Source organism: Vipera ursinii (genome assembly GCF_947247035.1).
Source record: "Vipera ursinii genome assembly, chromosome: 6".
NCBI lineage: Eukaryota > Metazoa > Chordata > Lepidosauria > Squamata > Viperidae > Vipera > Vipera ursinii.
Genome location: NC_139515.1, coordinates 44,400,408 through 44,424,518, shown reverse-complemented (window position 1 = coordinate 44,424,518; position 24,111 = coordinate 44,400,408). Strand labels below are relative to the sequence as shown.

The following is a 24,111-nucleotide window of genomic DNA, read 5'->3' as shown; positions in this document are numbered from 1 at the left end:
AATTTATTGAATAAAGCAAAGAGGAAGCAGATTCCTTAACAAATAAAAATCTAATTGCCACACATGAAAGGGAATTCATATCCTTTAATAAAACTGAGTATGACAGAGTTTAGTGAAGCAAAATTCTTCAAAGTAATGGCAGTATAAATATTGAATAAAATCAGAACAGTGTGCTGTGCCTAAGATGAGATACATGCTCAGCAGGTTGTTTGAAAAAAATATGCAATAAAAGCACCTTTCAAAAGATATTATCTTTTACTTAGGAACCCAGAAATAAAAGATTCAAAGAGAAATTATGTAATAGGTGTGTCAACAATAATGGATTCAACAAATAATCCAATCAATAGCATTGCTTTTAGGCACTTTGCAATAATTCTGCAGGATCCAATCTTGGTCGGTCACCGGGCAGAGATTTTGTCTTCCAAGTCCAAAAGCTTGAAAGACAAAAACCTCTGGTCCTAGTGACCGACCCAGATTGGATCCTATTTCAACATCCATTTCACTCCTCACAGAGAAATGGCCTTCTTGGCTGTAGTGAGGCCATGTGTTCTTGGTATGTGGTGAAGGGCCACAGACTTTTCCACTGGTAGTATGCTGCACCTATGGGCAAAGCCATATCCCACCAACTCAGGAAAGAAATGTGCTAAATCCAATTCTATAGGTCTCTTAGCCTCCAAAAATTAAGTTGAATTTCCAAATGGAACTCCTGCCTTCCGGAAAATCATCATAGCAAGTAGGAAATGAACTCCAAAGAAACAGCAGTTGGTTTGACTCTATTTTCCAGGAGAGAATTCCAGTAGAATTGAAATAAATCAGGACCATTTGTGGTCTATTTTTTGGTCATTATTTTTTATATTAGTATATATCTTACAGTGTGTTTCTGTACAATTCTTACAAAATATTAGATGATGAGGATGAAGATGATGACCGTATAAGGCAGTAGGAACAATAATATTTGGCTTTGCAATTGAGTGAGGCTTGGCAGAAAATGTTCCTCTTGGGAGTATGACAAGGGTAACTTGACAAATGAAATGAACTTGAACCATTTAGGATGATATAAACTGGTGGGGGGAAAACACATGAGAATTCACTGTACTGTCTCTTGAACATTAGTGTTACCTCTGTTTTGTGATGGAACTTCTAATAGCCATATGAAGAACTGAAAGACCAAAGTTAGAAGTAAAAGAGTAAAGGGATCAGACACCTTCATTAGAATAATAATGTACCGATGTTAACCACTCTTTCCATATATGGCTGGAAGCTTCTAGTTGCCAGCTGCTCATTTTCTGCTCTACCTATGCCATTTCTAGTAGTTGCAAAAAATAAAAAATAGTTGTCCTAGAATCTTCTGTTAATTTTTGAGTAACAGTCAGGAAAAGGCCTGATAAGAAATATGAATTCACAATAGACAAAGTTTTGATCATACAGAGAAATACATATGAAGGAAAATGTGGCTTCCCAAAAGTCAATTTTCAATTCCCAAAATAATTGTACTGTATACTGAGTTTTAAATAGTTAATTTTAAGAATACTCAATAAAACTGATATTTTGTGGTATTTCGTCTTTGACCTTAAAGCAAATCATTCCCACAAAAGAAGGACACATGTTAATAAAAACAACCACTTTTAATATTTGAGAAATACAGTCTATGAGAAAGGAAGTAATAAATATTCAAGACTAAATAATAGCATTAAGAAAGATAAATTTAATAAGATGAAGTCAACCACAATTTGGGTTTTTACACTTTGTCCTCCACTCCATCAGATACTTCGATTTCATTAAGGTTGAATGAAGGTTTGATACATCTTAGGATCATTTAGTGGAAGAGACACACTTGCTTTCATAATGGCAGAAACAACTAGTTAACATGTCAGAGCATGGTCACCTAGGCATCAGCAAGACCAGCAGTTGGCAGTACACTGGGAATGGGCATTGCTGGGAACACCAGAGAAGTGATAGTCAGTCACATTTGGCATTCTCTCATCCTTTCTTGAAGAGTGTCCTTCATTTAGGAATGTTTCCTCTTCTTCATAGTTTCTGCCTTGACAGCCAAGCTCTTTGCACAGATGGTCAAGACCACAATTAGGACTCCAACCAGGAATGTGACCACTGGCCAAAGGAAGCAGTGCAAAAGAACAGATTCATCATGTGTACGTTGTAGCAATACATCATCTGGTCTGTAATAGGAAAGACAGCAGAATTATTGATGGAGAGTTAGAATCAAACATCCATGAACCATAAAATATATGTTGTTTCCAACATCATCAGAAACAATGTACTGTTGTGATTTCTCTAATTTTTTTACAAAAATCAGATTTGAGGGGAAGAAACTAAATTAAATATAATCTTGATACGTTGTTGTATATATTCAGGGCTTTTTTCTCATAGAACACTCAGAAGGCATTCCGGCACCTTTTTTTGCAAAAAAAAAAAAAAAGCTTTTGCACAAGCTGTGCTGCTATTGGCTTAAGCCTATTGCAGGCTTTGCTCTTTTATGACTCATGGACTTCAACTCCCAGAATTCCTGAATCAGCTATGCTATTGGCTTTGAAAAGCCAATCGGAATTGCTGCTGAGCTTGCCAAAAGACCCTGCCAGCAAATGTTGCACAGGCAGGTTGCAGTGAAGGCAGGAACTTTGCACTCCTCCTTGCTCCCCAACTACACCATCTCAACTAGGTAAGTAAGATATTATTTGCAAATAGGATATCCAAGTATGGCTCAAGGAAATTTTCCCTGCATGGAGGGAGTAGTGGTTTGTTTCACTTTGTTTTACTTTTCAAATTGCTGTAGGGAAGAAATGATGATTAGAAAAAGGCAGGAAGTTATTTTTTATTCGGAAGAATTCATTTATCCCATGCTAGATCTTTGGAAGCTTAGTACCATCAGCACAGAACATTTGCTTTTCTGAAACTTCATTCAAATTCAATTCCTGATAGGGGCATTTGAAAAAAAATGTTATTTATTAAATTTATATGCTGACTATCTCACCAGGATGACTCTAAAGTCAACTGTGAATCCATGCACGGTGGGGCCATTAAGCCCATTTTTTCCACTTTATCAAAAAGGAGACTATGATTCTGCCGACTATAGAAGAATGGACTCTAAAAGTTTCTGACCTGGCAGAAATGGCAAAGATTTCGGCTTATTTGAAAGACCATTCACAACAACGTTATATTATGGAGTGGAAAAAGTGGATTGATTACATCCAGAACAAATATGGGACTAAAAAGTTTCATTTAGCATTTGTATAAGTTTTGAGGTGATATTAGTATTGCTTGTAGTCATTTTATATGAGCTAGAGTGTGATAGACTTAATAGTTTATTGTTGTTAACATATGGTTGTTTAATGATTGTTTTTACCTTTATACCTTGTATTTAGCTCTGGGAAGTCGGGGAGGGGGGAGGGGGGAAAGGGAGGGGGAGGGTTAGGGAGGGTTAGGAAGGGTTGGGTGGGGGGAGGGATTGTTAAAGATAAAATGTATTGAAAAACTTTTCAATAAAAAAAGGAGAGTATGATTTACTTTATCAAATCCCTTTAAATTAACTTCAGCCCTTACAATTGCTAGCAACCCTGACTCTCAATGAGAGGCTCTTGTATTGTGAAAAAAAGGAAAACTGCCAGAGACTGCTGTCTGACTTTGGGCCAATCACTAAGAGAGTGTGAGTTTTAGCCCCGCCTTAGGCATAAAAGCTGGCTGGCTGATTTTCAGCCAATCACCAGGAGGCTGTGAGTTCTAGTCCTTCCATAGACACAACAGTCAGCTGGGTGACTTTGGGCCAGTCCCTCTCTTTCAATCCAACCCACCTCACAAGGTTGTTGTGGGAAAAATAGAAGGAGGCGTATTTTATTATTATTATTATTTTATATGTTGGCCATCTTGAGTTATTAATAAAACAGTAATAAAGGTGGGATAAAAAATCTAAAGTAAAAACAGAAATTTTAAAAAATATGAGAAGTTTACCAGAAGTTTCTCAGATGCTACCAAATTTTCTGCACATCCCAACTTATCCTTTAATAAGTGTGTGAGCATCATTCCAAGCAAAGGACTTTAACCCATATCTCTTGGCCAATTTTATTTTTACCTTACGCATTAGATTTTCCACCTTGAAAATTTTTAGTGATTCTCCATTCCTCCAAACAAAAGGGTGCTCCAAAGTTTGGATACAAACTCTGAAAAAACAGTGCCCTTGATGATACAGGTAGTCCTCGACTTACAACAGTTCATTTAGTGAGCATTCAAAGTTACAATAGCACTGAAAAAGAGACTTATGACCGTTTTTCACACTTATGACCATTGAAATAGCCCTAGGGTTACTTGATCAAAATTCAGATGCTTGGCAACTGACTCATATTTATGATGTTGCAGTGTCCTGGGTCATGTGATCATCTTTTGCGACCTTCTGACAAGCACAGTCAATGGGGAAGCCAGATTGATTTAACAACCGTGTTACTAACTTAACACCTGCAGTGATTCACTTAATAAATGTGGCAAGAAAGGTCGTAAAATGGGGCAATGTTGATAATGTTGACTGTACATTTCAGTTAAGAATCTCATCTCTTTCTCTCACTCACTCACTCACCCATAATGTCTTCTATTTTGAAAATGCTATTATAGAAATGGCTAGTTTATAATGTTATAGATAAGTAAAAAGTTGAGGTTCAATGTTAATGCTTCCTTCTACTCCTGCAACAGAGGAAGTCAGAAGTCAGTGCCTTTTTTCTCCCTTCTCCCCCTCACTTTTCCCTTTTTCTCTCACCCTTTGCTCGCAAAAGCCCCCCACTCACATACACTTTGCTCACAAAAGCCTCCAGTCACTCTTACTCACTCCTCCATCTCTTTCAAAGGCACCTCGTTCAGTCTCTCCCCCCACTCACTCCCCCTCTTTCACTCCGTCTCTTGCTCACCCGCTCACTTACTGCCCTGTCACTTCCAAACGCCATTTGCTCGTTCACACACTCACTTACTGCCCCGTTGCTTCTAAACGCTTCCAAATGCCATTTGTTCATTCACTCACTCACTGCCCCGTCGCTTCTAAATGCTTCCAAACAGCACTTGCTCACTCACTTACTGTGTTTGGAAGCGACGGGGCAGTAAGTGAACGAGTGCCGGGGCCAGAGGCCATCAGCTGTTTGGCGCTGGAGACACCGGGTGGCCCGATGCAGCGCTCTGTGGCTGGGGTGTCTTCAGCTGGTGTCAGGGACGGTGCCGGAGGCCGTCAGCTCTTCAGTGCCGGAGACCACTGCCACATGGATGACAGCTCTGGGTCGGGGTTCAGAGCAACTCCAGGTGGGGGCTCAGCATGGGCTGCGCCATGGCAACTGCAGGGAGGGGAATCCCCACAGCGGATGTGGGGAGGAGAATGCCCGTGGCTTCTGGCTCCAAGCCACAGTAGCGGGGGTGCAAAGAACAGGTGGCGACGCCGTAGCAAGAGGGGGTTCTTACAGACACCGGCATCGTTCCCAGTGACAGCACCTCTGAGTTCCGGCACCATTTTTTTTAGAAAAAACGCCCTGGATATATTGATATGTTTTGGAGCCCTGGTGGTACAGTGGTTAGAACGCAGTATTGCAGGCTGAGTCTACGTACTGCCAGGAGTTCAATCCTGACAGGTTCAAGATTGACTCTACCTTCCACCTTCTGAGGTCAGTAAAATGAGGATCCAGATTGTTGGGGGCAATATGTTGACTCTATAAACCACTTAGAGACTGCTGTAAAGCACTACGAAGTGGTTATAAGTCTAAGTGCTATTGCTATTGTATACAGTTCATGAAATAAAAATGCTCACTTGTTTTTTTTAAATTTAGTTCCTTATTTTTTACACATACACAGATTAAAAGCAAACTATTTCAGAAATATCACTGCTACATATGCAGTAGCTTCCACTGCGTTATACCAACTAGCACCCACTGAACACAGTGAAAATTGCAACATGTATGCACAGTTCCTAACAAAGTACAAAGCTAAATACAATATACTTCTTAAATACAATAAACATTTCTAAGCTGTTTAGAAACTGAATCCTAAAAAGGATGGATATTTCAGAAACGTGCTTCCAAATTAAGTACTTATAGGGGGGGGGGAAGAAAATCATTTATAGTTGCCTTCATAGTCTACAAACCTGAAGATTATTGAAAAACCATGGGGAGATCTTAAACATGCAGTGAATGCAAGAAGCTAGAAGAGCAGGAAGCAATTCCAAAAACAAGAATAGAAGGGCTCGTAACATTCTTATAATTTGTAAATCAATAAAAATCTTGACTGTCGGGCAAACAAAGTACGTACATGAAATGAAGCTGACGGAAGCTATGATTATGTGCTTGCAAACCTACTCCTGCTCCATCCTGTATCTTCCTTGACCCCACCAACTTGTTAGCCAGGCTATTTCTTCTGGAAATAGTACAAGCACTAGCAATAGTTATTTATTTTTAGCACTAGCAGTAATTATTTATTAATATCTAACAAATCAATAGAGCATAGTTGAGCCATGGGATAAAGTAGGAGGGAGCTCTGCTGCTGTTCCTGTAAGCTCATTCCCTCTTCCACCCCACCAACCTGTTAGACAAATATTTCTGGACATGGGAATATCGATCTTCTGAAAGACTAGCATTCCCCAGACAAAAATTCCAGTAGCTCTGTATTCACTCAGAACATAGTTAATTAAACTTTCCATTTCAAGTATATGTCCAGGGACCCTCAACTCTGCCCTGCCATGTTACGAAGACAAATTGATGGTTGTTTTTCTTGTGGCAGATGGTGCTGGATACAAGATGAAAGAAAAAATAGTCAACGAATCAACCAATCACTGCTGTGAAACATTTCCATGTTAAAGCTGTGAGGTCAGTATCACTTGCCAGCCTTGTTCCTGAGGCACATGAAGCTCAACTGACTGAGAGACCTATGCAATTTATGCTGATATAGCTTTCCTGGTTGACTCAAGGATGGAAGGAATGCATATTAATTTTGCTGCTTTCAGTTTATCTTTTATAAGACTAAACCAGAATCTGCTCACTTCTTTAATCAACAATACATGTAGAGAGACACCCAAGTTAAAGAGGCTTTGTGATCTTTTCACCAGAGGCCCTCTGTCTGTATTTGGATTCAGCAGTTGGTTGCAACTCAAAAGAGAAAACAGCCAACTAAGATGACAAAATAAAGGTTGGCAGATGTTCTATTCTCTAAAAGTAGAACGTTCTATTCTCTAAAAGCCCTTGTTATAAAGGGTTCCTTTGCTGCAACAAAGCAATTATCGTAAGATGGATGACTATGAAGAGCAACATAGTGCTCTGCAGATGGTTATTATCTATTGCATTCTTTCATTTAGTAAACTCTAAACAAATATTTGGACACAGCATTTATCCTGACATAGAATAAAAGATATCAGTCAGCCATGGTACAGTTGCCAAGTCACAATGGAAAATAAACAGTAGAGTTAATTTGGCACAATGAGTGAAGGGATACATATCTGCCGAACTATATTGTTGCAGAGAATGAGATAGAGAGATACAATACAAGTCTATATGTATACAGAGATAAATATATACTGTATGGCATGAGTATCAGTAAGGGTGAGAACACATTTCATTGTAAGTAAGTCTCTGTGAAGAGTTCTCCCTCCTCCTATGAAATCTGTGCCAAGAGGCCGTGCTACCTATGGTGAAGTCTCCAATCTTTTTGAACTATAGGGTTGCTGCTGAATGCTGCATCTGTTGTGAGTGTACTTATAGTCTGGTTGCCCATCCACAGAATAGTTGCAAAAATGGTCAGTCACAAAATGACTATTTCCTGACAATCTGATGAGGCTGTATTTGCCACCCACTAACTCCCCAAAGACAGTTTAACTTTCCAACTCAACTATGCCCAGCATATTTTCAATTATGAATTTTCTCCTGCTTCCCTTTTATAAGTTATTGTTAAGTAAAGAGAAACATGCCAGAGGCAAAAGGCTAAAATGTCATTGCCAGCAGAATTTGGTTCATGAGTATAAAACACAAGGGGTTCAAGGCTGAACTAACCGGAAGCCTATGCAATCAATTCCAACATTGAGATCACAAAGTAATTAAGACCAAGGCAATAAGCCAGCTCTACAGCCAAGTATTTGTTGCAGATCATCTCTCAGCATTGCATTCTTGTTGACTGTTGCTTTTGAAAAGGAATATTCCTGAAGGGGTTCAGGAGTTTTTTTTGGAGAAACAGATAAATCAATATAAAAGCATCAAAGTGTACTGTATACTGAGAATTATTTCAGGAAAAAGCTAAATCCAAACAAGAAGAGCTGAAATAATGTTGTTATTATTTGGCAGATCTTATGACCCAGGCACAATGGAGGTTTTGGTCATGTGAAAGGTTCTCCTGGATCTCTTTGTGAGTCTCAATCTCAGGATAGGAGTAGGAAAGCAACAGTGGGCCTAGTTTGCATGTTGAGATTATGTTGTAGGCACTGTCACAAAAGAGCTAGCCAGTGGGAGGCCATCTATGTTAGTCTGTAGTGGCAAAAATCAAGACTCTGGTAATACCTTTTCTGACTAGAAAATGTTATTAAAAAGAATAAAGTTTCATGAAGTTCAGCTCTTCTGATTGATTGATTGATTGATTGATTGATTAGGTGCCATCAAGTCAGTGTTGATTCTTAACAACCAAATAGAGTTTTACCGTGGTGGTTTATTCCTAATCTGATATTTCAGGTTTTCCAACGTTGCATACTCACTGTAACTGAGTTCTTCCTCCTTGCTGCTAGCCATCCTCTTCTCTTTCCTTCCATCTTTCCCAGCATTACAGCTTTCCTTAGGAAATCCTGTTCAAAGCAGGATAATTTGAGCCTTGAGTGAGAATTCTCGGTTGATTTGCTAGATGATCCATTTGTTTGATTTCTTGGCTGTCCTTGGTATTCTCAGGAGTCTTCTCCAATGCAATATTCTTCCTATCCTGCTTCTTCAAAGTCCAACTGTCCCTTCCATAAGAAGTCACAGGGAGTACCATTACAGGTTGTCCTGGAGTTATGACCAAATTTGTTCAGCAACCCTATGAAGTTGCAGCGGCAATGAATGAATGGTATTTATGCCTGGTCCTTGAGGTTACAGCTCTTGCAATGCCCCCATAGTCACGTGATCAAAATTCAGGCACTTGGCAGCCTGCTCACACTTACAACTGCCAGGGCTCTTCAACTGCCCCCCACCCCATCCTTCTATTATCCTGCAGTGTGGCACTCCTCAGCAACAGTGGCAGTGCTGGAGCTGAAGGAGAGGCCCAAAGCTTTCAGTAGTTTCATCCAGCCAACATCAACCCCCGGGCTTCTACTTCAGCCCCAGTGCCACTGAGCAGTATCACCTCAAGCCTCATCCATGATGAGCATAGCACAAAACCCTTGCTGCCCTACATTCCACTCACCCTGCTGCCTTGCTGCCTATCAGCATTGCTGCCCCAAATGACTTTTGCTATCTTTCTCCTATTGCTGATGAGATGTACCCAGCCTAACCCTACGTAAGGCAGATGCTGGCCAGGTTAGGCCTTCTTCCCAAGGCTGCTCACACGATTCTTCGAGCAGCACTGTCACAATGTTTCTGAGGCTTTCTAAAACGTCACCAAACGGCTGCACCAAATCCTGTTGGCCATTCTACAGTTTTTCAGACAGTGTTCAAAAAGCTTCTGAAACCAAATCAACAGATGATGATCCATTACCACCGCAAATTACTGAACCCACAATTAGACTCAGAATTTTAACTTCCTACTTCGCAGCATATGGTTCCTTTTAGGTGGTGCTGTAATTCTATTATCTGGATATCACAAGAGGGTCATTCTCTCATGTCTCTTCTGTCTCCGAATGGTCCCAAACCAATGTTTGAACAATGTAACACAAAAGAGTAAGCCACGTGAGGTCCTTTTAATACACAGTCGATTTTTTTTCCAATTTTCAGAGCAACTGGAGGACCAGTTGACTCATGAAGTCAATTAATAGTTGCACTTCTGCAAATTGAAGCAGTCATAATGCGGCACCAATTCTAGAATCATCTAACTCTCGCTTGCTGCTTCTAATGCTGTAACTGAGTCTCTTTGGCTACCACATTTTCCAGATGCTATTACTGCAGCCACAGCCAAGCTCCTTACAATGATTTCTTTCCAAATATTCCTTTGGCGTTCTCTGGAGGTCTCCTTTGCACATTCTTCAGTCAAGCCCCTCTCACCTATCTGCTGTCAACACTCTCTTGTGCATATGGTGCACCCTGCACTTATCAACCCTCTCTAGATTCTTCCTCTTCTTCATGGACACTTCCTCCACCGTTCCCATCCCAGGTCATCACTTCAGGAGCAGCAGTGCAGATGGCAAACCCATTTACAGAAATGCAGACATTTTAAAGGAGGAAACTCAAACATTTCTCCTTTGTTCTGCATTTCCTCTTTCCAGACTTGCAGTTGACCATTTTATTCTGGGAAAGTGTAATTGGAGCACAGGAACTTTCTAAATAAATAAAGTGTTGGTTAGAAGTTGATGTTTTACCCAGCAGCAGGATGTTTCCTCCCTTTTTTTAACATTAGAAATCTTTACCTAAAGTTAAAACCAGGAAAGACAAAAGCTAAGAAAATATTGAGAAGAATGAATTAGCCACATTTATGCCTGTAAAAAGGTTACTGTCTTTGTGTTATCCAAGATGAGCAGAAACACCTTCATCAATTCCTGGTGAGTTGCCGGATTTTTCCAAAATCTTCAAACGATGAAAGCAATGTTATGAGAAAACAGCATAGATGATGATAATGACGATCATGATTTATTAATTTTGTATTCTGCCTGATGTTTCCACGGTATGTTTATACTCTTAGTTGGAGTCAGAAGACCATGAATCTTAATCTAAATTTCATCCTAGGGATTTACCATTTATTCCAGATGAATGGTATACTTATTCCAAGGAGTGTATGCTGTAATCAGCTAAGATTATGGTTTGGACCCCCTCCTTAAGCCCTGTGGCTATGACCTATAATTGCACAATAGTCAGCTGCAAAAAAAAATGGTATAGGTAGTCCTCAATGTATGACCACACCTGAGCCCAAAATTTCTATTGCTAAGTAAAATATTTGTTAAGTAAGTTTTGCACCATTTTATGACCTTTCTTGCCACGGTTCCTAAGTGAATCACTGCAATTGTTAAATTAGTAACACGGTTAGGTGAATTTGGCTTCCTCATTGACTTTGCTTATCAGAAAATTGCAAACGATGGTCACATGACCCCGGCACACTGCAACCGACATAAATACGGTTCAGTTGCCAAGCATCTGAATTTTGATTATGTGACTATGGGGATGCTGCAACTGTCATAAGTGTGAAAAATGGTCATAAGTCACTTTTTTCAGAGCTGTTGTAACTTCCAACAGTCACTAAACGAACTGTTGTAAGTTGAAGACTACCTGTATAGGGTCTCCTGCTCGAGCAGGTGGTTGGACTAGAAAACCCCCAAGGTCCCTTCTAACTCTGTTATTCTGTTCTGTTCTGTTCTGTTCTGTTTGTCATCTTTGTTTTACATTAGCAACATTCTGCTCTTCATTATAACTTCCTGGCCAATAAGGAATATAAGAACTTTCCTGTTTTCATTATTGTTGCTACTAGTAGAAGTATTTTAATATGTCTGGAAGACAAATGGTTGTTTGTTTTTACTACAAAGTTCTGTTCTCAAAGGTCAGGAGTCAATCAAATTTTATGGGGGCGGGAGAGAATGTCCTACACCAGACATGTCAAACACAAGGCCCGGGGGCCAGATCCGGCCCGCAAAGTGGTTTCATGCGGCCCGCGAAGCCATCCTGGAAACAGTGAGGGAACAGCCCCCACTGCCTTGGCCCTGGCCCAGAGACCCTCCTCCTGCCAGAGACCCTCAGATCTGTCCCACTCCTGCCCAGGCCCCCATAGGCACCCTTGATGCAAACGATGTAGAGCTGGCCATGCCCACCCAGTAGGCCATACACACTCCAGCCATGCCCACCCAATATGCCACGCCCACCCTGGCCATACCCACCCGGCCCCTTGAGGGCAACCGCAATGCTGATGCGGCCCTCAATGAAATTGAGTTTGACACCCCTGTCCTACACTCAGGATAGCAACCAGGAATAAACCTTCATCTATGCAAAATTTATCAGTTTGACTTCCAAGGAGACAAGGTTGTATTTAGACCTGATCCCTGATTTAGCTCAACTCTATCTTCAAATTTTGTGCACAACAAGCAAAGGTACCAAAAAGACAGTGAGAGTGGAGATAATATATACAAATGAACTCATAGATGTGCGATAATACTTACCTGAGGTGCTGATTAAAGTAGCAAGTGAAAGGCTGAGAACCTACTTCATCTTCCCAATAAACCTGCCAGTGCATTACAATATCAGAGTTCTTCTCATTTTCCCGTTCACAGGGGGGGATGTATGAACACTGTGGAAATAAAAGGTCATTAAATGGTATCTTTTTAGTATGCAACATTTTAACTTGGCTCTTCCTTAACAGTTTTCATAATTAAATTTAAACCATATGGCTCAGAAATTCAGCAAAAGACAAGTGAGAGATTTAAATGAATACTGGTGTTGTGAATATTACTACTCGAGAATGGTCACTGAATACTGAAATTCTCCTATTCAAAGGAACTGAATTTTCTCCATCTCTCCCTGTGCACATCTCCAGCCTCCAGTTACATAAAAAAGGGTGTGACACAATAGAATAAATCTGTAAAGAACATAAGAAGAGCTCCACTAGTGAGACTAGAGCCTTTCTAGGCACAAACAGAATTTTTATGAGAAACTCATAAAAATAAGGACAAAAGCTTAGTAGTTATTTTCCGTACTATGTTGTGTCTTGAGTGTATGCAATACATGTAGTCCTCAACTTACGACCACAACTGAACCCAAAATTTATGTTGCTAAGTGAGAAATTTGTTAAGTGAGTTTTGTCCTATTTTATGGCTTTTCTTGCCACAGTTGTTAAGTGAATCACTGCAGTTAATTAGTAACATGGTTGTTAAATGAATCTGTTTCCCCATTGACTTTGCTTGTCAGAAGGTCACAAAAGGTGACCCCCAGACACTGCAACAGTCATAAATGTGAGTCAGTTGCCAAGCACCTGAATGTAAATCACATGACCATGGGGATGCTGCAATGGTCATAAGTGTGAAAAATGGTCATAAATCACTTTTTTCACTGCTTTTGTAACTTCAAGCAGTCACTAAGCAAACTGTTGTAAGTTGAGGGCTACCTGTACATTTGATGAATAGGCTTTGCTAGCATTTCCCTACATGGCTGATATAAAATAATGTTGTATTCACTAGGGAAGCTTCCCATTCAGTCCAGAATCTGCCTCAGGTAGGCAATCCCAGAGACAGGCTTTCTTTCCCCTCCTACAATTCATTCTCCAGATACACAAATCTTCCCAAACAGGAACATCATTGTTTCTCAGTGAGTCATGCCTGACAATATGTAAATCAGCCTTCCTATTGGTTAGGAAGAACAAATGTTTCAAGAAAAGAGTGCTGGAGAACTCTTTTGCTTCAAAGGCAAAGATTTCCAGTAGAGGACTTGTAATCAGAATTGTTGATTTGTTTTTGTTTTAAACAGATTTATTATCTCTGGCATCTTGATGACTCTGGTAACCGTCTCTAGATACTTTTTTGTCAAAATGCAGTTCAAACTCCAGTTTTGTGTTTACTTCTACTTCAAGCTTTGAGCTAAAAATTTTCCTGTGGATCTGGGACCAGTCTTCTTGCTTCTTTTTATTGGAGACTGATGTGATTTTATGCTGCTCGGCGCCTTATTTACTTGCTTGTGAAGGTTTTGATAGTTTGACTACCTAAGATTATAAGATGTTTTCTATTGTTCTTATTTTTATTTTAATACATTTTTTTAATTTTACCATGTGCTTTTCTGCCTCCATCCACAAAAAGGAAGGGGAAACAGTTTTCTGTGGTCACCTGGCTCAGAGGTACAAAGAAGCTACAGATTTCAATTTCCTTTTTCATTATTATTAACACAATCATTACTACCATTATTATTCCTGGTCTATTAACTAGTATGTGTTCAGGGATCCCTATTTGTCCTGTATTTTAGGATTAAGAAGAGATTAGAAGATAAAGCCATCCCCTAAACCTATAGGTGGTTGCTACAGTAATTATCAAGAAGCTGCACTTAAAGGAGGAAAGTAATCTGGGAATGTGAAACATAGTGGATTTCTGAGAGAGGAAGGTTGAGCCCCACAATCTTTCAACCTACAGGCTCAGTCTCTAGCTGTTAAAAAGGTAAAGGTAAAGGTTCCCCCGCACATGTGTGCTAGTTGTTTCCAACTCTAGGGGCCGGTGCTCATCTCTGTTTCAAAGCCGAAGAGCCAGCGCTTGTCCGAGGACATCTCCGTGGTCATGTGGCCGGCATGACTAGACGCCAAAGGCGCATGGAACGCTGTTACCTTCCCACCGTAGTGGTCCCTATTTTTCCACTTGCATTTTTACGTGCTTTCGAACTGCTAGGTTGGCAGAAGCTGGGACGACTAACAGGCGCTCACTGTTACGCGGCACTTGGGATTCGACCCGCCAAACTGCCGACCTTCTGATCAACAAGTTCAGCGTCCTAACCCACTGAGCCACCGCGTCCCTTATCTCTAGCTGTTACAAATATATAAATATAAATGATGCCATTTTTATTTCTAATCAAAATTAGATCCAGATCCAGAATGTGCATTAAATCTAACCGTTATCTTATGAAATATAATCAAGCAACACAGTGAAGTCTGGCATTATCATTCTGGCTATTTTCTGACTGAGACAAACAAGGAATTAGCAGCCCTGAGGGGCTAAGACTAGGAAACCAATCTGCTACCATTTTGGGATAGTGTCACCATCTCTCAGTGTGCCTAAGAAATAGAAAGAAAGTTGGGATGGCTATGCAAAAAACAAACCACACATGGCACAAACCTATAGATTTAATACTCAGCTTATCTGTTAGCTCACCATTAATTATAATTATCACAATAATTTCTCTAAGAACTTCACTGTCTCATCATTGAGAATTACTGATAAAGATGAGTAATCCAAATAAAAATAGAACGCAGAGGTTTTTCAGGAGCTCATCAGCAAAGAGCACTCCAGAATGTCTCTTCCTTTCTATTTTTCAGGTTGAGATTCTTACCACTCAGGAGATTGAACATTCTGGAAACAGCACACAAAGTCACAGATAGACAAGGCAGTGAAATACTACATAATTTCATAGCAGACAGCTGCCTGGAAGCTTCTTTCTCTGGTCCCCACACTTCCACTCCAACTCTCAATGGAATAAAAATACATTTTGTGCTCTTTTGGAGATAGCACCTGTGGCTGTTTAGCAAAACCAATGCCCAGTTGACTGTAACCACATGGACCGGGAATCAGTGCTGATAAACATTTATAGTGCTTATACCATATTATACATTAAGCACTATACCAAAGCATTCTCTACTTTGATGAATGTGTCTTCCCCTGTAAAACTGGAGGTTCTTCCCCCAACCCAGAAAGGTGAAATATTTTACAGTAAATGAAAACAGTAAAAATGAAAATCAATGCAAAAGCAAAAGATGTTCAAGACTTTTTGAATTTTACCCTTGTACTTCCCAAGACTTCAAACCTGTGCATCTCAGGCATATTCATATGCGAAAGTCACAATGGTTATTTTAATTTCTCTTCAGAACTGAAGCTTCTTTAATCCTATTGATTTTTTTATTAAAAAACCCCCTCTTTTAGGAAATGTATTCTATACTATGTAGCTTATTTTTTTAACAAGTAATATATATTGAGGACTTTGTACCAATGACAAGAGTCCAATGATGCAAAGCTCAGAAAATAAGACTATAATTCTGTGATGCTTGCAGGACTATATGACTAGAGTTATGATGTTGAATCAGACTATGATACTATAGAAACTGGAAGATATTTTTATTGCTCCAAGCAGTGTTTTGGAAAGATTTCAAAAAGCAGTTAATTTGGTGTTCTGTGTAGGTACACATTGTGCTACAGTATTAATTTAAGAGATGATAGATAACTCCACTGAAGAATAAAGGGTGAGAATAATTTTAGTACATTTTTAAGTTGTCAGATAAAGATACCAATAACAATTCAAATCATTCATTTTTTTAAAAAAAAATCTATCCAGCTGAATAACATACTACAGTACTTCTCAACCTTGGCAACTTTACCATGTGTGGACTTCAACTCCCAGAATTTCACGTTGCTGGCTGGGAAATTCTGGGAATCGAAGTCCATACATCGTAAAGTTGCCAAGGTTGAGAAACACTGACCTACTAGATTAGTGGCCTTCCGTTTTCCCTAATCCCGCACTATGTGAGCTGAACATATTTGGAGAAAATCAGATTAGAGAAAACATTACTGATGATTAATGGCATATTTAGAGAAATGGGTAGCTGATTCACATATGCATGTCTCTCACTTGACTTGCAAGTGTAAATGAATCTCACCTTGGGATTTCTTTTTACACAATGAAAAGTGAGCGAATTTTTAATGAATAAATGAACTATTATGCATCTAACTATGAAATAAAGTTCACATTACCGATACCACTAGCATTTCAAACACAGTACCTTTCAGTGGACAGTTATAGTGACCAACTGGAATGCATCCTTGTTTAGGAAGCAGAATTACATTATATCTGGTTTAGTAGCCCAAAGTTGTTTTTGATAGTCAACAAAGCTATAATTCTAATAACTTTCAATATAGGCTGACTATATGTGAAAAGTTCTATATGAAAGAATTCTGACAAAGCATCAAATCCTCCAGAACTTGGAACTATTTGCCCCTCCACAATTCAGTGTTACATGCTGCGATGTGAGGCTTATTCTAGCCCCTGAAACAAATTCTTATATGGACGTGACTAGATTGTCCCCAGAAATATACTGTACATCTGGGGGGGGGTGGAATTTGTTATTCCTTGCCATCATTAAAAGTTAACTAATAGTGTATGTACTTATTAACACATTCATGAAAAATAGTAACCTAACCACCTCAATAGAAACTTCCAATGTGAAACAAAAGCAATACTATAGCTTTGGGTTATATATTATTTTGAGTTTAGACTGCAATCCTAAGCTTTCATAGGTGGAAATAACAGAAGGGAGTATACAGATAACAACATGATTACAAAATAATAATCAGAATATATATCTAGCAGTTATTTTTTCTAGGTTTTGTCTAATTAAATTAGACCTTTATTTGACCTTTATTTGACCTTTATTTAAACAAATATAGCCTCTATTCTATAGTTAGCCTCATCCAATTAATTAGCGCAGCACAAGCCAACAGGACGACTATTTCTGTGTAACACAGGAAAAGGTAACTATTTTCAGTTTAAGGGTTGCACCTGGCCTTTGGATGCCTTTGTTTTTGAGGTGAACTCAATAAGTAGAAACAAATGGAACAGAAAAGTGGACAAGGCAGTTTCAAAGAATCTTTTTAAAATCCTTTCCCCCAAATACAGGAAGGGAGGAACAGCTATGCACACTTTAAAATATAGATATAAGTTTTTAAGGAAGCCTTTCAATACCTCCAAGTCCTTGCCAAAAACTGGGTGAACACAATGGGAATTGCTTAGATTTGCACTAGAGAATTTTAGGGTCTCATATGGCTAGGAATTGCTCATCTCTTTTTTTAGCAGATATTGCTTTGTTCATGCATGTGAAAACTCTTACAGTTTATTTTCTATCAGTGCTGCCTTTTGAAACCTTTTATTCCTTGCCTTTTTTCTTAAAACTTCAAAATCAACTCATGCACCTCTTAAGCCACTATTTGGCGGCCAGAACTACTTGATAAATGTAATTCTAAGGAATGAGTTCCAAGAGGCACTTGTTAACTTTTCCATTCTTTTTGTTTGGGATCCTTTTTCATAAAGCAAAAGGAAGCCTTGACCTTCAGTTCTCATCTCTCAAGCTTTAACTCATAGTACAACATATTTTTGAGCCTTTTAGATTTTACATATTTAACTTGGCAACATAAAGAACTTCACCAGGCACAGGAAGAAAAAAGCGTTATCTCTAGCACAGAAATATCTAAAACACAAAATAATCTTTTCTTCCTCTGCTATAGATCAGAAAAGAACAACTTTGCTAGAAGAAATTTAAGATTATTATTTGTTAAATAATATCAAAGGCAAAAGTGTCCATGTGAATTGGATTTAAACTACCAGCACAACATAATTCTTAGACAAAAATATTTTGCTAAAAGTAGACTTTATGTAGAATTTTGTTATGTGGTCTTGAGACGATTCTGTTGTACCAGGCAGAAGTGGAAGAAGAAATTAAGTCCTTGAAAAAAGGGCAACCATGTAAGACATCAAAATAAAACTTATTTGAGCATCTTGAAGACTATCCACCATCTTTCCATCAGTATTTATACCTCTAATTTTTTTCATTTTCACCTTATTAACAAACACTCCTAATTATCAATAATTTCCTATACATGATTGTGAAAACCACACATCCCTGTCTTACTCCCTATTTAGTATGGTACCACTCACTAAGCATTCTATTTATTATCACACATGTATTATTTAGTTATTTTATTAGTTATAATTGTAAGAATACCCAATTCAACAGTGTCTGTGGGACCTTTATAATATGCTACCATAATCATGCTCAGCAGGCATCCCTAGTTTCCATTCTCTAGTACTTTTCTCTACTTTCCATTCCTTTGATGTCCATTTTTTCCTAGACTTACTCTTGACACTTCAAAATAATACACTGTCCTCCATTCAAACCCTCTCATCATCACTATACTCTTCACTAATCCTCTTAATCTTACAACATAAACAATCAAATAAATTATACTCACAATTCATTCTTTTCTGCACTTTCCTGTCTTGTTCTTCTCATGTCACCTGCCAGAAAAAAGGTTTTCCCTGACTACAGACTGTTTGCCAAAATTAATTTGTTTCTTCTATTGATATCATTCCCTGAGGCACAACATGCATTTGTAACCAAGGTAAGAATTTAGACAGCAATCTAGATGACACCAATTCATACTTTACAGCGTATAATTCAGCTAACTAAAACTTTACCATTACTAGTCTATTCCAAAAAATAAAACCACCTTCATTCAGACCTATTATATCCTTCCCTTGATCTTAATTACAGGCAACATATCTGTCTTCCTTTCTTTCCTTGTATTCATACATTCATGCTTTTCCTCCTTTAAATTCCAAGTCACAGTCTTGAAGAGTCAATACTTTCACGTAATTCTTTTTAGTAAAATAGAGAAGGTGTAGACTTGGTCATGCCCATGCGACCTGCTTGATTCTCCACTAACAGTAAAAATAATAGCAATCAACTTGGGCCCATTTGGGTAGTATATCACAAAAAATAACCAGTTTTGCCCAAACATGTTCATTTTGTTCAGTTCAAAATTAGATAGCTTAATAAAGCATCTCTTGCAAGCCAAAATACTTTCTTCTACCAATAGGAGTGTATGGTGATTAATCATTTCTATCCACTTTTAGGAAAGTTCATGGGATTCCTGCCTCAAAATTATGCTAATGATTCTTGGCAGTGATGACAGAATGAGACCAAAAGCCCTCAGTTACAGGATATCTACCCTTGGACAAAGCCTATTATTTTCTCTTTACTTAATTTAGAGTAAATATATGTATAAGTAAATAAATTTGTATTTTTTTATTGCAGCATTTTGTGAATGCCTGAGTTCTAGGCAAATCAACATATCCTATTTGGATGGGATAGTTTCTTCTCTTTTATGATCAATCACCCTGTGTCTGATGGGACATCCTCTTTCTTGTAACAAGGAACACACTTTTCAGTTTCTCATTTCTAGATTGTTCCATGCATTATAGCCTGAGGAGAATGGCAGTTAGCAAGCAACAGATGCTCTTGGAGAATAGTTAATCTAAGAGATTTTCCCCACTTTCTCCTCACAGATATGCCCCAACAATTTGTTTTGGTAGCTTTGTTGTGTCTGCAAATCATATCTGAGGCAGGCAAGTCTCAGTTCTCATGATGACGTAGATTGAAGTAGCTTGTTGCTACTTAAGGACTTCTCCCCTTAAGTAGCAACAAGCCACAGCACATAGGATAGTGGATGGGGCTAGTGTAATGCCATTGTAGTCTGCTGCAGATTCTCTATCATTGTCCTCTGCATTCTGCTTTGAGAAATGAATGAGTCCAGATCTTTTAAACTGGCTTTCCTCTCTACAAGCCATGTCCAACCTAAATCCTTGTGTCAGATCCCAAGATCATGCCAGTGATGTCAGAAGGGGGACTGCACAGTGGATAAGAAGAGAAGCACAGATTTGTTTGGAGAGTAAAAAGAGCCTCTACTTCCCTTTGCTTGCTGCCTCTCTTAACCGGAGGAGTGCTTATCCAAAGGCTGAAGAAAGGTAAATGGCAAGGGAGAAAGGTTAAGTTCTGACACTTGGTGCCCAAATGAACTTATTAACTTGAACTGATTTTCTGAATGAATGTCATAAGCAGTGACCTGGCCTATTAACACCATTCCAGCTGCATATAGTAACAGTTTGTATTTATTCCTGGTTACAGTCAGTTATAATCCCAAAGTAACCCCTTTGAATCTGGGCTCTGCTCAGCCTTCACTACAGAGCTAAAAGTGGTTCATCACCTATTCTAGCGAGAGTTCTTAAATTCGAGGGTTCGGTGCCAGGAGTTGGCTCCTCTGAACTAAAGGACGCTCCACCTGAGTCCAACAGTCCAGCCCTCCTATACAGGGTCCATAGATACCATCCTGGCAGCTTCTGCACCCTCAGATACCTTGGCGGGCCGAGCTGTCTGCCTCCCAAATAGCGCCAGGTCTTTCATTCCGACCTTTGCCCAAGATCAGCTTTCCGGCAGAAATTTCGCCCGTTTTCTCTCCAGCCCTGCTTCCCTAATCCCGGTTCTGAGCTGCCCTAAAAATAAAGTGGCATCCCCTGACATTTGCCCGGAAACCGGCCGGTGCTTTTTTTTACCTTCGGGTTGGTGAGGAGCTGATGCTCGTCCGGGTGCAGGAGCGCCCGGCGTTGGATTCGGAGTTGTTGACGTAGATCTGGAGGCAGGGGTACAGGGAGGTGCCCTTGCAGTCGGCGCCACACGTGAACGTGCACTCGAAAACCTCGCTGATCCGTTGCACCGACAGCACGGTGCAGTTCGCCGCCTTGCCTTGCAAGTCCTGCAGGGCCGGGTTGAGCCAACAGAAACCCAAGATGAAAAGTGACAAGATAGCAGAAACGATGAGGAAGAAGCCCAGCCGGATGGTTTTGTCTTCAGCTTCGGTGTATTCGTAAGCCACTCGGATCTTGGCCATCGCCCCGCCTAAAGAGCATGGAAAACAGCCGAGCGGGGAGGGGGGGGGCGTGATTGGGGAGGGCGAGAGAGACTGGAAGCAATGCTGGAGGTGGCTTTCCGCCCACCGGGAGACAGAGGAAAACCAGCAGAGGAAGGAAAGAGCTGGAGCGCCCGTGGAAGAAACTCCGGCCACTCGTCAGTGGCCGATCCCACCTGCGGGGCTCGCTCCGGCTGGAAGGCGGCCCGGGAAGCGATGCCAGCCAGCAGCTGGCGCGCAGATCCGCTTTGCGAGGCGGGCGGGCGGGGAGAGAAAAAGTCAAGGCAGAGTGCGAATCGCCAAGGAAACGGCCCCTGGCTGCACCTCCTTCCTAGCGAGGCAAGGGGGCTTTATGGCTCTCGGCCTCCCTCTCCTCCCACCGGGTGATCGGAGCTGGCCGGGAGCCTGTCGACATCTGCCACGAGGTAAGCTTCTTAGCCGAGGCGCGGGGCTGAGCGGGCTCCGACCTTGATCTTCTGCTCCCTCCCACTGATCGCCTCGTGGGGCAAGCCATTGACGAAGCCGGGAGGGTGAGCCGAGGGATCGCTGGCGGGCCGCGACTCTCCGGCCAAGGCTTCCGACGTCCGCCAAGAGAACAGCTTGGCTCAGGATTATCTGCCCCGGCGATTTAAGCTCCGGAAGAAGCACTTGATTGCTTGTTTGGGTCAGGAGCCGCGAAAGGGAGGGTCCCGCAACCCCGAATGGGGCAGGGCCGCCGCCACGTGAGAGCTGGAAAAGCGGGGCTGCACGTGCCGCCGGCAGCGCGGCTGTTTTGGAGTGAAGGAAGCGGGGCGGGCTAAGCCTCTGAGAGACGCGCGGTATATATATATATATATATATATATATATATATATATATATATATATATATATATATATATATATATATATATATATATATATATATATATATATATATATATATATATATATACTATATATATATATATATATATATATATATATATATATATATATATATATATATATATATATATATATATATATATATATATATATATAATTTTCCCGCCTGCCGGCTGAGCTGCCTCTGCCTCGCACCCGAATCCGCAGAAGAGATCAGAACAAATGTACTAGACGTCGACGAGTTTATGCCTGCCCATTTGGGCTGCTTGCAAGAGCAACGGAGTCATAAATCACCGGACCCCCATTTATCAGCGGGCACAAATGGACAGGCTCAAGTTATCCCGCTCCAGAGACACGTTATGCGAAGATCCAGCTCTGTAGCAAAGGCTCTAATCTGGGAAAAGCCGAATGAAAGGCCAGAGGAAAAGCAGTAGCAGAGGAGATGGACTCACTTAACAGCAATGTTGTGCCTACCGTGGACCAAAGACTTAAAAGGGCCTGTTAGGGAACAGACCCCCCCCCCCGGGAAAATCTGATTCTTAAGAATTGACAGTGACTTGATGGCCCATAATCAATAATCATTACATGAAATGGAAATAGAGCCATCGTTTTTAACAAAGCAGATGAATTGAAAGGGGCCTACAGAGAATGAGCATTCTTCATCTGTAACTACCAATGATAAAGTTGAGTATCATTGGTAGTTACAGATGAAAAACAATAAAGGTACTCAGTCTATTATAGGAACTGGCCACTTTATAAACCTCCTACCCTATGAATTCAGCTAACTGTTACAATTGCTGTGTATATTTCACAATGTATGTTTAAAACACATCACCTGTTACTGAAATTTACAGTAGCTTGAAGTGTCAGCACTCAGCTCCGGATTCCCCAAATACAGTTCTAACAATAAGTGAATACAATTAAATGAGCGATGGTAGCTCAAGATAGGCTTTAAGATGGATTTTTTAAAAAATTCAAAGGGCATGGTATCAACAGAGCAGTATAGTCAGGGTGAAAGAAAGTAACCTTTCAGCCTTTTTTATGATCATATAAAAACCTATTTCCTTTGAAGCTTGCATTTCTTTGGAAGATAAATCCTTTGTTTCATATAAATTAAAACAAAATGGCTCTCTTGTATTACTTTGATTATTTCATATTAGCTTTTATGCCATCCCTTCCCTGAATCACTGTTTTTTCCCCTTCAATTATCACTCCGCAACCAAGTGAAAATATAGGCTAATCATTTAAAAAGAAAAGCAAGAATATTCAAAGCCCATCAAGTACTTCTTTACACAACGGCTAATTAAACGGTGGCAAGTGCTGCCATCAGAGGAGATGAATGGAAACTGTTTTCACAAGGAACTAGACAAATTCGTGGAAGATTAGACTGTTAAAAACCCACCAGTCTTGGATTACAAAGGGGCACGATGGCTCAGCAATTAAAGAAGCTGAGCTGGTGACAGCCCAGGTTTGAGACCTGAGATTACTTGCCCCAGCTCCTTCCCATCTAGCAGTTCAAAAACATGCAAATACAAGTAGATTAATAGGGACCACTACGGAAGGCAATAGCGTTCTTTGCGGCTTTGGCGTGTAGCCATGCTGGCCACAGAAATTGTCTTCAGACAAGGCTGGCTCCCTTGGCCAAGAAACCCAGATGAGCACCGTGCCCTAGAATTGGACATGACTGATAGGGAAACCTTTATCTTTACCCTGGACTACAAGCAACCTAGCTTAAATTCCACCTGCTAGCTGACTCAGGAATTCTGGGAGTTGAAGCCCATGAGTCATAAAAGAGCCAAGGTTGCCTACCCCTGTGCTAGGGAATAAGGATGCTTTTGCTCTTCTGTTGATGCTTTTGATACATTTGTTCCTGATACATTTGTTTGAGCACTGCTGGATTCCACTCTTGGGCATTGGTCTGATCCAGAAAAG

The 24,111-nt window shown here is 40.2% G+C and overlaps 1 protein-coding gene across 1 annotated transcript; it reads right to left on the bottom strand.

Moving 5' to 3' along the window:
* Positions 1-1,720: 1,720 nt before the first annotated feature.
* Positions 1,721-21,986, bottom strand: KCNMB4 (potassium calcium-activated channel subfamily M regulatory beta subunit 4). The gene is given in 4 exon segments (XM_083365812.1): positions 1,721-2,177; positions 12,278-12,405; positions 20,961-21,010; positions 21,013-21,986. Coding segments are annotated over 4 exon segments (630 nt in total). The 5' UTR covers positions 21,296-21,986; the 3' UTR covers positions 1,721-2,008.
* Between the last annotated feature and the right edge of the window lie 2,125 nt (positions 21,987-24,111).